The sequence below is a fragment of the Lepisosteus oculatus genome, chromosome 12 (assembly GCF_040954835.1).
Source record: "Lepisosteus oculatus isolate fLepOcu1 chromosome 12, fLepOcu1.hap2, whole genome shotgun sequence".
NCBI lineage: Eukaryota > Metazoa > Chordata > Actinopteri > Semionotiformes > Lepisosteidae > Lepisosteus > Lepisosteus oculatus.
In genome coordinates this window covers 34481714-34500267 of record NC_090707.1, presented here as the reverse complement: position 1 = coordinate 34500267, position 18554 = coordinate 34481714, and the positions used below count along the sequence as shown (strand labels likewise).

Sequence of the window (18554 nt, the reverse complement as noted above, 5' to 3'; positions counted from 1 at the left end):
ATGGCTCTGCTTGGGTCATGGTCACAGCAGCTCCAATACACCAGTCACCAACTCATCCATGGATATCAGTGATGGTTCAAGATGATTGTGTTTGTGAGCACTAGGCAACAGGCACAGTTCTACAGAGGCTCAACTCCGACCGCCATCAAAAAGAGTTTGAGCAATGAGAAAGTGTGATGGAGGTGTTTGATCATATCAGTAGGACTCATTTGTGCATTTGTGGTCATATTATCTTACACAGGCAGGTGATGAACCTGGTAGTTTTTTTACAATATTTTGAATAGAGCTGTGCGCTCCATATATACATCTTGATTTAATATACTTGCATAGTGGAGTATTTATGCGACCACAATAAGTATCTATTTCCTATATCAAACAAGAACTTTTTCCCATAAATGCTGCCACCGTTTTCTTGTACTAAGAAAGTAAAGTGCCACCTTTTTTTGAATATCAATATAAGCTGCGTAAAATGCAAAAAAAAAACGTCTAGCGATGTTTGACCAGTTTTCTTGAATGCCGGCGGGCTATGCCTTTTCGAATTCTGTTTCTCAGGCAGACAGACAGGCCTGCCAGACGCACAGGCAATTTTGACTCCCCCAATCTTGTGTTCACAATAAACAAGGTTCATTTTGACTGCTGTTCTATTGCTTATCTCCTCATTTACCCAATTACTGGTGTTTTGTTTTTCCTGCAGTCCGATAGGCTGGTGGAAGAGGGAGCGGAATTACTGACACTGCCAGCCTTATTTGTTCCTGAAAGTACTCGGAAATCAAACAGAAAGAAATGTCCGGAGAAAGATTTTCCCAAAGAGATGCTCATCCTTCCCATGTTATTTCCAGGAGATGCAGCAAAAGGCTATGGACAGAAATCAGAAGGTAGGCTAGTTGCTTGTTTCTGAGTATCTTTGATATCTGCCTAGGAAGCACATCCCATGCCTTCTTATATTTCTTAAGTTAAGATGAACAGATATCCTCTATTAATTAAGGCAAATTCATTATATTCATTGTAGCAATGGAGGAAGTCTACAGAATTTCAAAATGTGTCTCAGTTTTAAATTCCGGACAGCTGGAAGCATCAGGTCAAGTATATGCACATAGAGTGTAGCTGCATGTCAGCTATAACCAGCAAGTTTCTTGCATATCCTCAAAATTGTCCTCATGAATATATTCTAGTAGTATTATAGTCCCAAAACCGTAAACTAAAGTCTATGCAAGGCTAAAAGAAACATGCTGCATGGTGAATACATAATAAAATATTAACTTAATTTAATAACCTTCAACTCCTTTAAGCCACATCCTATTTTTCATAAACTAAGAACGTCATGCTGTATATGCATAGATGTCTTGAAAACTCACATATGAGCTTCTAAAAATTTTTTTTTAATAATTAAATCATACTCTTATTCAAGATGCTGTTTGATTGTGGGCCATATAAATGACTTCAATGTCAATACAAACGCATGTTACATACCCTAAGCTGGGAATTTGTTTTAATATACTGGTATCAAAAATGTGCAGATACTCTCAAAATCTGAATACATGTGCTGTTTTATTTTTCTGTGTAATTACCAGTAACAATCACGCGCTTAGTTCAAGATATGAAGGTATAACTGTTTTGAACTCGATATTACCTTTAAAGAACATATGTGAGGTCACCTTAATCAGCAAATTTGATTAGAAGTGCCCACTTCCCACTGATTTGAATGCCTGAAGTAAAGAACTTGAGAGCCAGACATTCAAGATTCACATGCAGCACTAGATGTTAATTATCTAGTCCAGGGTTGACCTACAGATTTGACTCATGATTGTTCTTCACTTCAATTAACAATTGAAGTGTTAAAAAGAGATCTACAGAAACTGCTGGACTGCGGATCTCATTGTCCCCGAGCTTACTGCAGAAAATGAAGTTCCTCCTTCTAATGGGTCTATGTCAGTGTTTTCTTTCTGGTCCCGGGTATAAATATTTGCAATCTGTAGGTATTCATTCATAGGTGTCTCTGGCAGCGCCACCAGCCTGTAGCCTGATCTGGTCAGATCTCAGACATTAATCAGGGTTGGGTCTGGTCAATATTGAATTCGGTGATCTCAGGGAAACCAAAGTGGTTTTGGTGGACTGGTAGGTGGACCTCATTCTTTTGGACCAGAATTTCCTGAAAAAAACAATCACCAGGGATACTGTGTTATACTGTGAGGGGTCATTCTTCAGAATGGTTGTTAAAAGGGAAATGCAACACTATTTTTATAGGGGTTATATATTTGGGGTTAGAAAGAATCAGTACTGATGAGTGCATTTCAAACCACTATAAAAGTAAACAGTAACGTGTAAAACCTCCAATTTGCATCCCAAAATAGACCAAATTTTTCAGGTATGCACAGTGCCAAATTCTGCGATTCAGAACACGGCAACAAAACTTCCAGTGAAGTGATGTGGCCCTATCACATCGTAAAGAAGCAGGCTTGCGAATGCATCTCTTTTAACCCAATAGAAATATTGCTCTCGACTTTGAGAAGGTGTTGCCAATAAAGACTACTTGTTAACTCTGCATGCTGATCGTGTTGGGAACATTAATGTGGTGAAAGGTCTGCTGCACAACCTGTACTTATTTGTTCATACATCACATGACATCAGTCATTACAGTGACTAGTGAGCAGGAAGGGCTACATCACGTTGCACATTCGTGGGAACTCTCGCTCTCGCCCGTGGCAAGACCAGGGTTTTGTGACAACACGGCAACTTACAGTATTTTCACGATTTTGTGCTTAATTCGAAATTTGTAAGCTCTTTCTATAACGTCAATTTATTTTGTTAATCCTGATAGTCCTGGCTAAAGTTTAGTCTGGACTTTTACAATCAGGCATTTTCGCACTTCTCCACTTGATCTGCTGTGCAGTAGGGCACAATGGTGGTTGCACATTGCTCAGGTGGGTGCCTCTGTGGTGGATGAGATGAGTCCTCTATATGTGAAGCACTCTGAGATTCTTTGGTCCCTGTGGCTGAAGAATACTATATGATTGGAAGGTATTATTTTATTCTGGCAAGGCAAATGTAATAACAATGTCACTGTGTTTGTAAATATATCCCTCTCAAATTCAATAAAATTAGACTTCATATGCTTGTGCACACCATTTTGGTGAAAATAAGAATACTTTGACTTTTCTGAAGGCAATGCCTGGCTCTTAAATGCTCTTCTCACTGCTCCGGAGAACCGTTTATTTTTATCGGACAAGGCCATCTACATTTCAGATGTTTCCCATCACGCTGAACCAAGCCAGATGAAGGTCGACCTTCACGGCAGCCCCGAGCAGGAAGTGGAAAAGAGATATGAGGGGGCGTCCGCAGAAGAGATGCCCAGGGCCCTTCCTGTCCTGAGGCCCAGAGAGGTGGAGCTGGAATGGTCTGGGCAGAGACACACAGCGGACAGAACAGAGTTGAAGGAAGACAATCAAGGTAACGGGGTCTTCTCATTGCCACCTTGTCAAGCACCGTTCAGTGCAGTTGTCACACTCGTTTCCAGATAAGACTGACTCCTGCCTACTCCCCCAAAAAGGCCGCTATGCAATCCACGTGCCCCTGTGTCCTACACGCGGTGGGATACAATACAGATTGGGAGGCTGCCTTTTTCTGATGGAGCCTTCCAAACCGTTGCGTGCCTGCAACTAAAAACACTCAATTGAAAGTTTCTAAAACCCCCAAAAAATGTCCTTTAATCCCAGTTTTCAGAAAATCTAAACATTCAGCGCTCCTGAGGGACTGAGGCAGGGAAATCCATTAACGCTGTTAGGTAGAGCCGAAATCCCCCGCTCCATACAGATTTTACGAAGTGTCAAAAGGCGTTCGCTGAACCAAAGGGACGCTGGGGGATAGACAGGAACTAACTAACCTGAGAAGCAGCTCCATGAAGCTTTTCACATGTCAACAGTAATCGTTTCAGATCCTTTCCTTATTGCATTAAAGGCATGTGAACCTGGTCCAGCACAGAAATTATGTGCCCAGCTGATTTAATTAATGAGGGAGCGGCAGAACATTTCCACTCTCCCTGTGATGGCCATGATAAGCCAGTTGGAAGAGAAATGCAACAATGAAAACTTGAGCCAAAGCTTCAGATAAGAACCTAATGGCTTGACTTTGTGAATGTGTTAAAGGTAGCATATGGGCCATTTCATCTAACCCAGATGTGGAGGGCTGTAGCAGTGAGCCGGTCAGAGTATTAGAGAACTATTTAAACACATTCACGCATGTATGGTGGTTCACGAGGGCATGGAAAAGACATTAAGGCACCAAGGATTTCTTGGAAGTGTGTAATAAACCATCGAAACTCACTTCACGGAGGAGAAACCTGTGATGATCAAGAACATTCCAAAGGATCGAAAGAACAGACCCCAAAGTTCAAATTGTTTATTTTATTCTTATTGTATGCTGACCCCTCTTGGAATCATGACTTGTTTCTCTACATCTTGGATGTAGGACGACAATGATTCCAAGGGTTGCCACTGAGAAATTTGTATTCTTCTTATTTTGTTGGCACCTTATAGTGGCAACCCCTGTCTTAAGACCTACCTACTCATTGAGCCATGTGTTTCAACACACTACAGGCTCAATCAGGAGGCTCAGTTCTGACTGGTGGAGAGGTGTGTCTCTCACTGACATCACCGCAATCCTGCAAGCTTTGGGGATCTTCACTGGGAACCAAACCGGCTGTTTAGTTTTATTGCTGCCCTGTTTGTCCCATTTTTAACAACGAGTTAGGCGACTTCTGACACAACACCATTACTGCAGTCAATCCAATAAATTCTAATCAATATCATATCATTACGAACAATTGTATCTACTTCAACTAATGCCCCTTGAATAGCTTTGATCTTCTGTGGCTCAGAGTAATGACTGTGTGATCAGTTCTCTATCCACTGGGATACAAGCATGTTCAAGGTTTGATGATACCTTCTTTCTTTAGGTAACTATTGATCTTTTATTTGCTTTATGTGTGCAGATGTCACCTATTTTCTTTTACTAAGTTCCAAGTGCTTGCCGAAACTTGGCAAACTGAATTCGGGAGTGTATTATGAATTTTAAAGCTCCAGTGATTGTTAAAGGTTCTCTTTGGTTGTAGACGATTGCTTCACCGCTGGTGTCCTGCCTCCCATCATTGGTAAGAAAGGCCCAGGGCGACAGAGCTCCATGGCTTATTTCAGAGACCCCAGCAAAGACCAGAAAGACTCGCAGACAGGCATTATTCGGGGCAGCATTCCAGAGGTCCTGAGAGGTGAGAGCCTATTGGGAAAACTAATTGTATCTTAGCTTACCTTCTTGTCAGTGGGACAAGCAGTGATCTGTGAGTACAGATAGGATAGTTGCCTGGATCAATAATCCTTGGAGATTTTATTCTCATATCATAGGTTTAAACCCCAAAAAAGAGTAATTTTCTTTTAGTCTTCTGTATTTTCTTTCAATTAAATCTAGAGTCCAAGCCCGTGCAGACTCCTCATCCTCTGTCACACAGGTCAAAGTCCTGCTTTCGAGATGCATTTGTTAACAAATCAAGTTAATTACTTCAGCTAACTTAAATATTGTCACATTTTTATATTTTGTGCGATGAGTGTATATAAATTACAATCAATTAAGATTACGGAGCTACAGTGATGTGCCTTATAATAATCCAACTATATTCCACATAAAATCAAGGTCTGCTATTTTCGTCATTTGTTTAAAACTTTGTTTTATCTTAATCGTGATTTCTTACAAAGTGCTTAAATTCACAAACACAAGAATGTAGTTCAGGTTCCAAATGGCAGGAAGTTATCTGGCTAATCTTGATCATCGAGTTTCCAGTAGTTTATTGATTCAAGAACCCCACTGAGCAGCTTTGTGATCCTAGTGATATTCCAGCTCTTCCAGCTGATTACCTTTGTCAGAATATAAATAGTTATTAAAGGCAGTAAAAGGGTGTTATCCTGCCACCGTGTCTGCAAAATCTTTTTGCTTATAACATCTGTGGATACATATCAACAGACTGCATTCCTGGTTTGCTTGAACCTTTAACCATTTTAAACATGGACTGTGTTTCAAGAATGTTAATGAGTGCTCTTTTCTGTAATATTATTTTTTTCTTTTCGCAGAAAGCTACAGAGGCAGCTCAGTAGGATGTCTCATCATGGCTCCGGATGGAGAAATCATGCGTTTGTCTCTTTGGGGGCCTATTACAGAAAATGGCGAAGACCTACTCTTTGATGACATCACACAAAATGAAGGTCTACCCCCCCAAAATAAACTTTTTAGCAACAAAGCCAAAATTATTTTATGTCTTTAAACCTTTATATAAATACACAATACCTGGGTTTCTCACTTCTTTCATTAGAAAATACAGCAAGACAATTATTTTGGAAACAAAAAAGCACTTAGAAACAATTAAGTTACCCCAGAGTAAGGTTTTGCGAAACCAATAATTGAACTACAGCAAATGTATTAACTTGAACTGAAGGCTGGAGTGAAATAATCTTAACATTATAAAAAGTATAATTTATAATGCATAAATATAATCTATCATAACACCAGCTTCTGTTCGATTAAATTGTGCTGTCTTATAATGACAGACTGTTATGGCTACAACTGATACATTTAAAGGCAAAGCTTAATAAGCAGAAAACTGGACCTCACTGCAGCATTGCAGTAAAGTTCCGTAATTGATCAATATTTTTTTCCACACTGCTGCTGCTTAGAGAGTATGGTCAGATTGGGATGAGAGATGAGTGGTGGTGACCTCTGACCTCTGACCTCTGAGGCACAAGAAGGCCAAAGCAGGCAAAGTACAGACTAAGGAGAGTGGGGTTGGATCATCAGTCTGAGAGCTCCAGGGGGCATCATCGGGAGGAGAGAACAAAGATTCGAAAAATGTAGACCTCATTAATATTACCTGTTTCCTTTCAGCTCTGCAAATCCTGTCCTCGGATGTCATCGTAGAACAGCCCTGGAAGATATTTTTGCAGCCAGGTACAGGTCAGTTCCAGATTGAGTTAGTATTGCTTTACTTTTCTTAGATTGTCAACATGACCAAGGAAATACGAGATACACATACAGCAGTGCAGGTTTTTCACATCTCTTCTTCGTTTTTCTATTTACATTTTAACATTTCATTTCATCCATCAACCCCTATAGAGCACAGTCTGCTATAATATGTCTGAAGTCATAGTGGGTTTCTGGTGTTCTGGGTTTCTTCTGGTGATGTGGGTTTCTTAAATTGACCAAGCGTTACAAATGATGAATTGAAATGTTTTCTTTTAATTAGACCTGCTGCTGATTTTTGCAGGCACTAGACGTTTGCACCAAAAACAACCTCTCGTGCGCGGGACCTGGTTTTGTTTTCTCTCAGCACAACTCTTAACCGACAGCCGAGCCAAGGAGAGGCACATTGTGACAGAACGTTGTCAGTTAATTTCTGAGTGAGGCGTGTTTGCAATTGGAACAGCTTGAGGCGTCACAGTTATTAGGAGGCTCTGTAGGTAACTCGTATTTCTCCCTGAAGAAAGAAACCATTCCTGCTGCCTTTTTCCCTAAGTGTTGTCTGAACAGATTGATGACATACTACATATTTCATTTAACAAACAGAGTAAAGATATATTACCCTGGTTGACACCCAAAAAATAATTAAGTCCTCATTAATTTGCAACGCAATCCGGGCCTTTTGGGTTCTCCTTGATAATGCTGTTGTATTTGTTTTTGCCTCCAGCTTGGAGTGATGGCATCATTCATAGAAGCAAGTTATTAACTGTGTTTCTACCAATCCTAGAATCGGAATAAAATAACATACATGCAAAATGCTGCTTTGTGCTTTGTTATTAGGGGTATGGTTTTAGTTGTGATCAGGGTTAGGATTTTGTTACTGCCAAGCAATTTATTTACAGTGGAACCTGGTGATCTTAATTAACATACACAATTGGAAATCGCGTGTGCATTTCCCTAATCTAAGGTGTTTCTCATTTTTACGTACCATCTCACACTTCAATCCAAATCTTGTTCGCATGGTCTTTAGGTATGTTTTAAGAAGCAGGAAACCAATAAGTGTAATCATCTCCTTAGATGACGTAGACTTTTCAAAGAATAGCAATGCGGCTGATCTGATGTGAGTATAGGTACCGTTCAGCGGGAAATCCAGTAATACTGATAGTGTGACCGAGGTAGGCGATATTGTCCCTTGTTGGTCCTAATTATCAGAAGCAGCAGAGCAGTTGAGGTCTGGGGCAGGAGGGGGATTAAACTCAACAAATGCTGATTCCCATCTGGCATTTCTGGGTTCCTGTTCAGTGAAGCGTTGAGATGAGTCGGCCCCAGCTGATAGCCCTTTCTAATCCCAAGCAGAGATGATTTGCGATTTTGCGGTCTTCGCGACTCACCATCCTGACACCGGCCACCGAGCCTGGCCAGAGTCCAGCTAACTGTGGCCGGAGCTCAGGAGATCCTGCACACAACAGGTCTCTGGAACTTGGCAGCCAGGATTCTAAGATCAGCAGAGACACCGACGGCACTTTCCTTACAAGAGGCTGAAAAACATTGTCGTAACTCCGTCGGTAGCAAACACGACAAAACAACACGCATACAGCCAAATAAAATTTTAACAGACATACCAGGACCACCGTTGCTGAGCTGCATCTGCAGAGAGGTCTGTCAGTTCTCAAGTTCTTAGTAGTTTCTTCCTCATTTTCAGCTGATCTCTCTATCTGGAGTTCTGCTCTTAGCTTTTGACTGACACTCTCTAAAGTTCTGTGGAATTCTGTAAGTGTCTAATAAACCAGGATGAAAAATTGTGTGCCTGTAATGTCATTTGCACAAAGGGTTGTAAAGGATATTATATTGTCAAGTGGGAATTATAAAAGAGTTATGATGAATTGTTTTAGCCTCATTCAGATAAAGCTGTACCAATATATACCACATGCATATGGAATTGTTTAAAAGGCCAACATTAAAAAGAAAGAAGGTTATCCTTGTCATTTTCAATATTAAGAGGACACAAAGTTATAGTATTGTAGATTGCCCTAATTTTCCTTAAATTGATCTGACATTCATGCATATATCTACTGTATTCAGCATATCATATACAGTACAGTATATGCAAATCAGAATATTGAGGTTAAAATACACTATTGTACAGTTCTTTCTAAGGTAAATTTGTGATAATTGATTTTCTGCCGGTTATACATCTAATTATGTGTTTTCATTATTTTTAACAGCCAGGTCACTGAACATTTTACAGATTTTGAAATAATGCAGAAGAGTTTTGTCATATCCATGTGCTCCACCAGTAATTGATTCCAAAAATGTCATGTTAATGTTTTATGCATAGCGTTCAGAATGCAAAACTATCACCCTTATAGAATTCCACAGAAGTTTAGGGATTTTGTCACATAGGAATCGACAGGATCATTAACATCTCAATGGACAGTACTTTCCCAGGATCAGAAGTGAGTTTGAAACTGTGCCCTGTCTGGGCCTGGTAATAAATTGCCAGAACATCTTTAACCTCACCGGCCTCTTAAATCCCACTGGGTTTCTGCAAACGAACATATCGTTTCAAACATTCTTGCTGTGTACACAGCCAGCCCCATGAACTCGACACATTACCATCCCCTCTGCAGGAGCAGTTTTTTATAGATATCCGAGGCCTCGCTTTAGATCCGGACACAAGCCCTGTCCTTTCCAGCAAATTCTCTCTGTCTTGACTAGTTTCTTTACTTGAACAAAAACAGTGCTAGCTGGGGACGAAACCTTCTCTGCCGAGGAGCCTCAGCTAAGCAGCTGGACGCTACAGCCAGAGGGAAATATGTAAGGAAAGCATTAAAGGAAGGAAGAGCATCCTGAAAAGTGAACTCAAGAGAAGCACAGCCCTTGCAGAGACTCTTTCGAAGTGGCTTGTGGAGTCAGGCCTCAATATCTGGTGATCCCCTCAGATTTTTATCTGAGCAGCTGTGCAGTGGAAATTCTATAGGAGAAAATAGTTGAACTCCAGGAAGGGGGAGAAAATCCGAGCATTTGCCTGCAGAGGAAACACCACTTGTATCCCCCAACCAAGCCTGTTACCTTTTAAATACAACAGAGAGCAGTAGGTGGAGTTCTCAAATTTCCTCAAAAATTGCCAACAAAAAAAAGGCAGAATGTACAGTTTGTTCCCCCTGTTGTAAAAGAAGGGAACAGAAATTCACAACGGGAGTTTTACTGTTTTAAAGTTTGTTCATGACTGGAGGGATTTCTGTGTTGGAATCAGTTCAAGAGTGCAGTATCTTTCCTGGTGCTCTCACTAAGTAAGTCTTCACATTAATATGTTCGTCCCAAAGGATTCCAGAGTGCTTTTGTCATGATGAAAAGGAAACCCAAGGTTAAGCTTATTGTTATAAAGTTAAGGTTTGGTTAAGCTTATTGTCATAAAGTTAAGGGCATCCTGGTTGGTGTTTACAAAAATATGTATTGTGAAAGAATCGTGTGTGTCCTGATCCTTCAAGGCCACTTTCATGGGACTGAATTGGAATATCACACCTCCAGGCCCGGGATCTTGGATTTGACTTGGGCCTTGGCATCTGTCTGTATGGAGTCTGCATGTTCTCATTTCCGGCTTGTGCCCTACAACCCTGCTATGAGTCTCCTCTGGTTAAGTGGCTTTCTGATAATGAATGCGTGGATCAGTAATAATTTGGGGGTGTCTTTAGAAAGTGGCTGTATGAAAACCCTTCACAAATAACAGTTTAAGGTTCTGAACAAAGCATGTAGGTGAACCCAGGCTGCCCCATGCCCCATGTAATGCTTTTTGTTCGTGCTCTCAATTCTCCTTTAGGACTAATTCTGGTTATTTTTTAAAGATGGTGCAGCCTGAGACTGCAGTTTAATCCTGTAGAGTTGTTTTTTTTTTTTCTAGAGAACCTTTGAAGGTCGTACTTTTGGTGAGCTGGCCACACTCCAAAAAAACAAAACATAACAGCATATGCGTGCTGTCGGTTTTTAGAAGACACAAAGACCCCCCCCCCCCAGTGCCAGAAAGCTAGAATACCCCCAGAACAGAGTTATCCAAAATTAGAAGGACTGTGAACAGTTTCCTATGCATCCACCTCTCTAGTAAATGGGATCTGTCTGATATAAAGGGAAAGTAAACTAGTCTTCTACTTCTGAAGATGTGTATACAATGAATCAGTGCTGTTTATTTGTTCAGTCCGTTGAGGTATAGTGCTTATGTTACTCAAGCAGGGGGAGGAGAAGGGTAGGGCAGGGTTGGGGGTTAAGAAATACGAGTGTTTTGGCCTCCCGATCCCCAAGAGACAGTTCGTTTTGCAGACTTCACAAACTCTTTCCCTTTCCTCATCCATCTGTTGATTTTTCTTTTTTCATTTTTATGCATTCATTTGTCTCATAATTCACAAGAGGACGTACACATTTGGGAACCTGCAAAATTTAATTAACGTGCATTCCCATAATTCATAGCAACTGAAAGGTGTTCTTCATAAAAGGAAATATGCTTAGTGTTGTTTCAGTTTTAGTTAGTTTAGCTTATCTAAAACTTCTAAATGAATGTTTGCAAATGCAGTCCCCCCACTACCTATTTATTGATCCATTAATTTACAGTATGTGTCACATACTATTGTTGTGATTTCATGTGATTTTACGGGACTCTTCTGTTTTGCTTGTGTATTTTGGACGTCTGTGGGAGAAGCCAAAGACAAATTTCCACAGCAGTGGACAATGAAGTATCTACCTATCTTGTTTTTGTTTCCTTGTGAGCCCGTGTTGCTTCTTTTTACTGTACAAATTTGCCACAGGTCTTTGAAAGATACGGTTTCTATTTTTTCCTGCCGAAAATTGTGAAATGATGCAACTCGCTTTCCTGGGTTTGAGTTCACAAAAGGCAACTTGATGCAGAGGGGCTCGAAAGGGGTGGGTTTCTGAAGCCCCCACCACCACCACCACCCCCACTCCCCTTCCTTTGAAAGCTCAACATCTGTTTCTCTTTTCACTTACTGAGGTATCCCAGACAGTGAAACCTGATCTCCCCCAGGCTAGGCCCTAATCCTGGGCCTTGAGTTTTTGACTGACAGGCCCTGTGTTTTCTCAACCTGACCTCTCTCACTGCTCTGTTTCCTTTATCCTGTCACTAGTCAGAAACCTGACCACCCCTCCCCTCCCTTTCCCCTGCAACCTCCCTTTTTGGGCCTCCTCAGAAACTGACACTTTCTAAATAAAGATTCTTTGAGCGGGAGGACTATATCAAACTCGATCAAGCCCGGGTTTGGAGGGAACGTCCCTGACTTTTTGCAGATTTAGAGTTGCCCTGGGACAGCCCAAGCACCCTGCTGGGTTTTCTCCAGTGGTTTCAGTTATAAATCAACAGGAAGCACACCGCACAAACCCCGCAGAAAATAAAACACTGTCGTAGCTTGTTGTATTGTTGCGTTTAAGAAACGTCCACTACTTCTAATTGAGGTTACAAATTACGATTACTAACTAATTGTTAATAAGTAACAAAGAAATCTTAAATGTAGAGGCTAAGCTGTAGTTACAGTTTTAAAGACCAGTGGTAAACCTGGTTTTATAACACTTTACTTACTGTAAATGCAATACAGTATAGTGAAATTTGTATATGTCCAAAGGTACTTCACCCACTAAACTTATTTTATTATCACCTACAAATCCATTACTAATTTATTAATTCCTACAGAACAAATGACAAAACTCACTGTATGTACTTGGACGTTTTGTTTGAAAAGTTAAAGCTGTCTGGGCAACGCTCAGCTTCCTGACTTCACACGCATGAACGGATAGGATTTGTATGTGTGTTTATGTCATTTTCTCTTGCAATGTGTCGTAGTTGAAGGTGATTGTGCGCCACAGTGAGAACCGTGTTACACGCTGTTTGAAAGAGCGCACTTCGTTTCTTATAGGTCTGATGAGCCAAAGAACATAACTGTTAAAGGTTCTTTTCAATCGTGATGAAGGTTTGGTCCTATTGAATCGCATGACTTGCCTAATCCAATAATGTAATTTAGAGGAAATGTTGAGAAAGATCAGCTGCCTTGTTAAAATCCTTGGCGTGTTTAAAACTGAGTAACAGAAGCAATGCGTAATCTTTATTGAAAGACTTCTTCGATTCATCGCTCTCTTTAAGAGAAAATGCTCTTTTCCCTTTATTTGAATCTAAGGTTTCATAGCCCCCATTCCCCTATAGCAGGTAAAACGATAGCTGTTCTATTCTGTGATTAGAGGGAAGACCCAAGTTTGGTTTGTCCTGAAGCACACCCTTCAGGTTCGCTATCTGAATTGTAAACATTTTCACAGATATTTGCACTGAACTTTCACAAACATACTGCACGTTTATGTGACTAGGACTAGCGCGCTAACTCTCCTTAAGTCAAAGGGTACATGGGAGTTGATCTATAAAGCACGCACGTTAAAAGCTAATAGATAAAAGAATGTAGTCATGTTGATGAGTCTCTATGCCCTGTTATAGATATCCAGAAGAAAAGAACAGTGTTAAATCTTATTAAGCCATTTCATTTCATGAAGCTGTTTAACAAAAAGCACATTTTGTTCTTCTTGTAATTTGTGGGAACATTTGCATAAATTCTTCATTCTTAAGAATAAAGCAATATTTTGGGTATATGTACAAAAAAAGGCAACAGGGTGGCACAGTGGCACCTCGTAGCACTGGGGCCCCGGGTTCGATTCCTGGGGTGCTGTCTGTGTGGAGTTTGCATGGTGTCCCTGTGTTTGTGTGGGTTTGCTCCAGGTACTCCGGTTTCCTCCCACAGTCCAAAGACATACTGGTAGGTCCGTTGACGTCTGGGAAACCCGACCGTGTGTGTGTGTGTGTGTGTGTGAGTGTGTGTGTGTGTGTCCTTTGATGGTCTGGCGTCCCATCTAGAGTGACTTCCTTCTGGCACCCACTGCAGAGCCAAGCTCCCCTGAGACCCTGAATTGGAAGAAGCAGTTAGAAAATGAATGGATGGAGTGAGCAGTTTTTCAATGGCAAGTCCAGGAAACTATAAGCCTATTGCTAGCGTGAATCTCATGGATGGACTAACACATACCAAGACTCCTGTCTCGTAAGGCATTCTAGCATGATATATGTACTTATTGTCAGCCTGTAAAAAATCTGTTTTGTAGTAGACAGGATATATGGTTTTCCATCATATAGAGGTTATGATGAACAGCGGTTGTGATGAATGGGGAAATAGAGAAGAGCATTTTGCCTAATGTGCTATGTGGTGTCCAAGCAATGACAGGTACTGCTAAGCAGTCCATCACAGAAATAGATGAGAGCACAGAAGTGATGACATCATGACTTGTGAAACACATTACAGCAGTAGAACACGCAAGGCTATTAAAAGCATGTAATCTCAGTTTACATGTTGGACATTAATATTTCCCCCTCTTCACTGAAACAAAGGGACATTTACTGCCCCGAGATTGTCATTTTTCTTTATGTCAAATGCAAGGCATTTTTTTTTTAATTGCCCTGCGATGGGAGGCAGCGAGCTGTGCAGATAAATCTTTTTTTAAAAGCTGCGCAAAATACGTTTTGCAAAAGTTGGAGGAAAAGCATTACTCCGTGTCAAAAGCAATAACCTCTCCTCACTTTTTAGAATGAATATCCAAAAGCATAACAGAAAGGGCGTTTCCATCAGGAGCTGCACCACTCATAAGGCCCATCTCCCACGTATGCTGTGTTTGTGTATGCTCAGTTTTGTGCCTAGTGTTGTGCTCAGGGAACCTATTAAGAGTTTAAAATGTCCATGGAGGAGGAGATGAATTTGAAAGTGAAATTCAATCTTGCGTTTTTGTGTGTGTTATAAAGCAGTTGAAATGGGGAGGACTTTGTCCACTTTGGCAGTTTGAAATTATGGAGATTATTATGTTGTGATATCGTTGCTTAGTGCTTGCACTTATCCAGGGCAACATACCAAGCTTGTCAGAGTTAAAAAAATGGACATGATGGAATGCAAGTACAATTAAATCCATCAGAATTACAATTTGGCTGAGAACAATTACGCTGGTAAATAACTGTAACAAGTGTGCAGGGCAAAAATTAGCACACACAGGCATTGCAAAGCAGGAAAGCCAACAGGCTCACTGGGGTGTATTACTGTATTCCGTGTTTCCAGAGAGTAATGGCACCAAAATGACATTACCAAAAGACGTTACCAAAATGAGAATGGAGACCGGTCAGTGCAATTCGGGGTAAGAATTACTGAAGGATGTAGTTGAGCTGAGAGGTCACAAGTGCTGTCTGAAGAGTGTTTCTGAGGAGGCGGTGAAAGGGAGTTTATTCTGGGCCGCTCTGGTTTCTGCTGGTAGCCCAGTCCTCCACTGAGGCTGAGCGGTGAGGGTGGAGAATGACCGGGATACTGGGGTGTGTGTGGTGGTGGGGTGACAGAGAGGGAGTGTAGACTATGAGGCGGAAGAGAAGGAGCAGAGGTGGCACAGATTACAGGGAGAGATAAGAGACTACATGTAGGCGAGAGCAGAGTAGTCCAGGGCCGGATTTGGGTGTCCCTAGGCCCTAGGCACTTTCACTCCGAAATGTGCAAAAAGAGGGGTAAACGCCAGTTGAATTACGTTGATTGACACGATGCACTATCTAACGTTTCTAATGCTAAACCACGTGACTGATGGAGCGAGTCTGGCGACCATCACTTCGATACTTCTAGTGTCTAGAACAGCCGCTAGAGAGTGTATGATTATTGATTTGGAGCACCTAGAGCCGATCGCAAGCATGTTGTTTCAGCTCGTTTTTCATTAGTCATCAGTGTTTCCCTCCTTTGTAGGCCCTAAAAATGTCGTAGGCCCTACCTCCAGTGCCTAATGGGAAATCCGGCCCTGGAGCAGTTCACACAGAAGAAGGATCTCTCTCGGATTTCATTTCATTGTCCCCTTAGATTAGCCTCCGGACAGTTTGCAGGGTTTTTTTTTGCTTTTCCTGTTTCACCTCTCTTTTATACTCACCTGAAGAAGGCTTCACAGTCAAAACGTCGTAGGGTTTGCCATTTCTTTTTTCTGTTCGGTGTAGAATCAGCCAATTGTTTGTTTAAGAATGAGTTGGGAGGCCTTTCGCTCAAAATCTCTTGCTGTTTTCCAACCTCTACACACATCCTCTCTGACCGTGTGTCAAAATAAGGAGACCTCGAACAGAAACGGCTAAGCTGCTAATGTAGAGTTCCAGTGCCCTCTCGTGGTCATATCATATTAAGCACATCAAGTGTGCATGAGGGGATGTGTTTGATGAAGAGAGTGCATCAAACCACCCCATTAAGTACCTACCTGCAGTGCAGAGCAGTGTGAGCCTGCAAGTCAGGAGGAAGTCTTTATACTGCATCTGGAAAAAATTAAGTATTGCCACAAAACTAAACTTCCATTGTATTTCATCTTAGAATTAAAAAAAATGTTGTACAATGTACAGTGTTTTTCACTGGGGGGCTAAGGCACAACGACCCAGTGTTACATACTGTAGCTACACAGTTTGAACCCGGTCGGTACAAAGACAGGCGAAGGCGGGCAAATTAAACTGAGGCAAAATGCTTTGAAAGACCTTCCACTGTGTTTCGTTAAACGTGGTGCCTTTGCAGAGAGTTTGTCTCTTGTTCTTTACAAACAGACAAAAATATAATATGGCCCTTTTGAACCGTTACACAGAACCTAATGAAGAAACTCCACCAAGCAAGACAGTTTAGTGTTCTTGCAATCAGGGAAGATAAATAAGAGGAAAGTGTGGTTTCACACAAGTGGTAAGTGTACTTCCCAAAGAATTTCAAACAAAGTACAGCTCAGTTCTCTTGGGACAAGTCATTCGGAGTAACTAGAGCTTAAAAGCAAGGGGTTCTCTTTCACTGGGAACTTCAAAGGATCCTGGAAACTATTAAAGACACAGCCGGTTTAGACTCCCTAAAAAATGAACTGTCCCCAGTGTTTAAGGTACTGAGGAATTTAGCTCACAACAGTGAGTACTGTGTTTCTGGTCAGATTCAATCTGTCGTGAATGAAATAAAAATAGATTAACAACCCCCACACCTCTGTCATATAAAACGGTACCGTACAGTGGTACAAACAGCGTGTGTGAGAGTACACCAATGTGACATCTGACAATTGGCGTCATTTTTAGTGGAAATAAACATGTCATACCGTGGTAAGACTCACAGGTCACTGGGTCAGTCCACACTGGCTGTTCTTTCAGCAGATGTGAAGTTCTGAGGACAGTTCTCAAGGTTGTCGGTTCAAGAAAAGATGCTCTATATTATTTCAACTCTAGATATTTGAAACCCTAAGAAAGAGTTTTCCTTTGCTGTGATATCTTTTTCATAACATTGAGGCTCCACTGTAGAGGGATAATGGCTTTTTTAGTGAACAAAAATGATGGAGACAATTTTTGTTTGAGAAACTTCCTAGTCCTAGTAATGTAAGAATATATGCAGAGCTACCAAAGAGAGGAGGTTAGTTGATAGGGTGTTAGTTCTTAGTTGAGGAAAAGCTGGGGTTTGGGCTTTGCTAACACGGCTGTTCCACACACCTGCAACCCTTTGAGTAAAGAAATTCCTCCTGGTCTGAATTTTAAAGGCAAGTCTATGGAGTTTCCTTTGGTTTTGTCTCACTGTTCATTCTGAACCGGGTGGACTTTGTGAAGGCAATGAGGATTTGAATACCATACTTGAATTTATTCCCTACATGGTGAACTCTGCTTAAGACAAAACAAATATTCAGTTCTTTCAGCCTGTTGGTGTAGTGCATTAACAGATAGAATTTTAAACCCCTTGATTTAAATTCTAAACTTTGAACTGTATATCCTAAAAGGTTTGTTTGCCTTTTTACTGCTATCCCACATCGTCTAGAAGATGTGCTGTAGATGATGAAATATTTTAGATATGTACTATATAATATCAGTTTTTTGTGTGCAGTACTAATTGCTGTGTGTTGAGTGCATTGAATATGTTTTTTTTCCTGTTTCAATGAGCAAAACATTGTCTCTCAGATTCTGTGAAAGAGATGCAGTGGTACACAGGGCTCTCCAAGATTAAACAGTTATGAGTTATTATTAAATGTTATTACATGCCAGATTAGGTTTCCTCGTTGTTACCACTATTATTTAAAAGCAGTAGACAATTGTTGTCCATCCCCATAAAACTGGGTCGTGAACATGGAAGGGCATGTTATAAATTGCAAGAAAAAAGAAAGACACTGTGCTTAAACCTACCACACGTTACAATGAAAAAAGGCCTGAATTTGGGAATACACAAACCAAGAGACGCAGCCAGTGCAGTTTCTAGGAACGGCCTAGTTTTACGAGCAAGGGAGCTTCTGTTCAGCTTGTGAAATTCATTTTTCCATCTTTCTGTAGCCAAACAGGCGATTAATCATGGAGCATCTGCGCTCCATCCACGTTCTGTAAATACGGAGAATGGCAATACTGCCCACATGGGAGAGGACACTCCAGTTCAAACAGCACTGGGGCACTTGCTTGTTTTTCTTGTTGCAGATGTCCATGGTGAAAGGCCTTTCATGGACTCCTAATGAAAAAGCTGATCTAATTAGAATAGGGC

At 41.1% G+C, this 18554-nt stretch overlaps 1 protein-coding gene and 1 long non-coding RNA gene across 6 annotated transcripts in view; one reads left to right on the top strand and one right to left on the bottom strand.

The window, feature by feature from the left end:
• Nucleotides 1-16104, bottom strand: part of LOC138241994 (uncharacterized) — a 34409-nt gene extending 18305 nt beyond the window's left edge. The window contains exons 1-2 of the long non-coding RNA XR_011191262.1: nt 15970-16104; nt 6908-6961 (exon numbers count right to left, since the gene is read on the bottom strand). This is a non-coding gene — a long non-coding RNA (uncharacterized lncRNA). The remainder of the gene's footprint in view (nt 1-6907; nt 6962-15969) is intronic.
• LOC107078822 (uncharacterized protein KIAA2012 homolog) overlaps nt 1-18554 on the top strand; it is a 66819-nt gene that overhangs the window by 24069 nt on the left and 24196 nt on the right. For 4 of the 5 annotated variants that reach the window (XM_069196538.1, XM_069196542.1, XM_069196539.1 and 1 more), the window contains exons 9-13: nt 695-875; nt 3244-3447; nt 5108-5260; nt 6114-6245; nt 6922-6990. In XM_069196538.1, the coding sequence (XP_069052639.1) occupies nt 695-875; nt 3244-3447; nt 5108-5260; nt 6114-6245; nt 6922-6990 (739 nt within the window). The remainder of the gene's footprint in view (nt 1-694; nt 876-3243; nt 3448-5107; nt 5261-6113; nt 6246-6921; nt 6991-18554) is intronic. The other variant, XM_069196541.1, reaches the window with a different exon arrangement.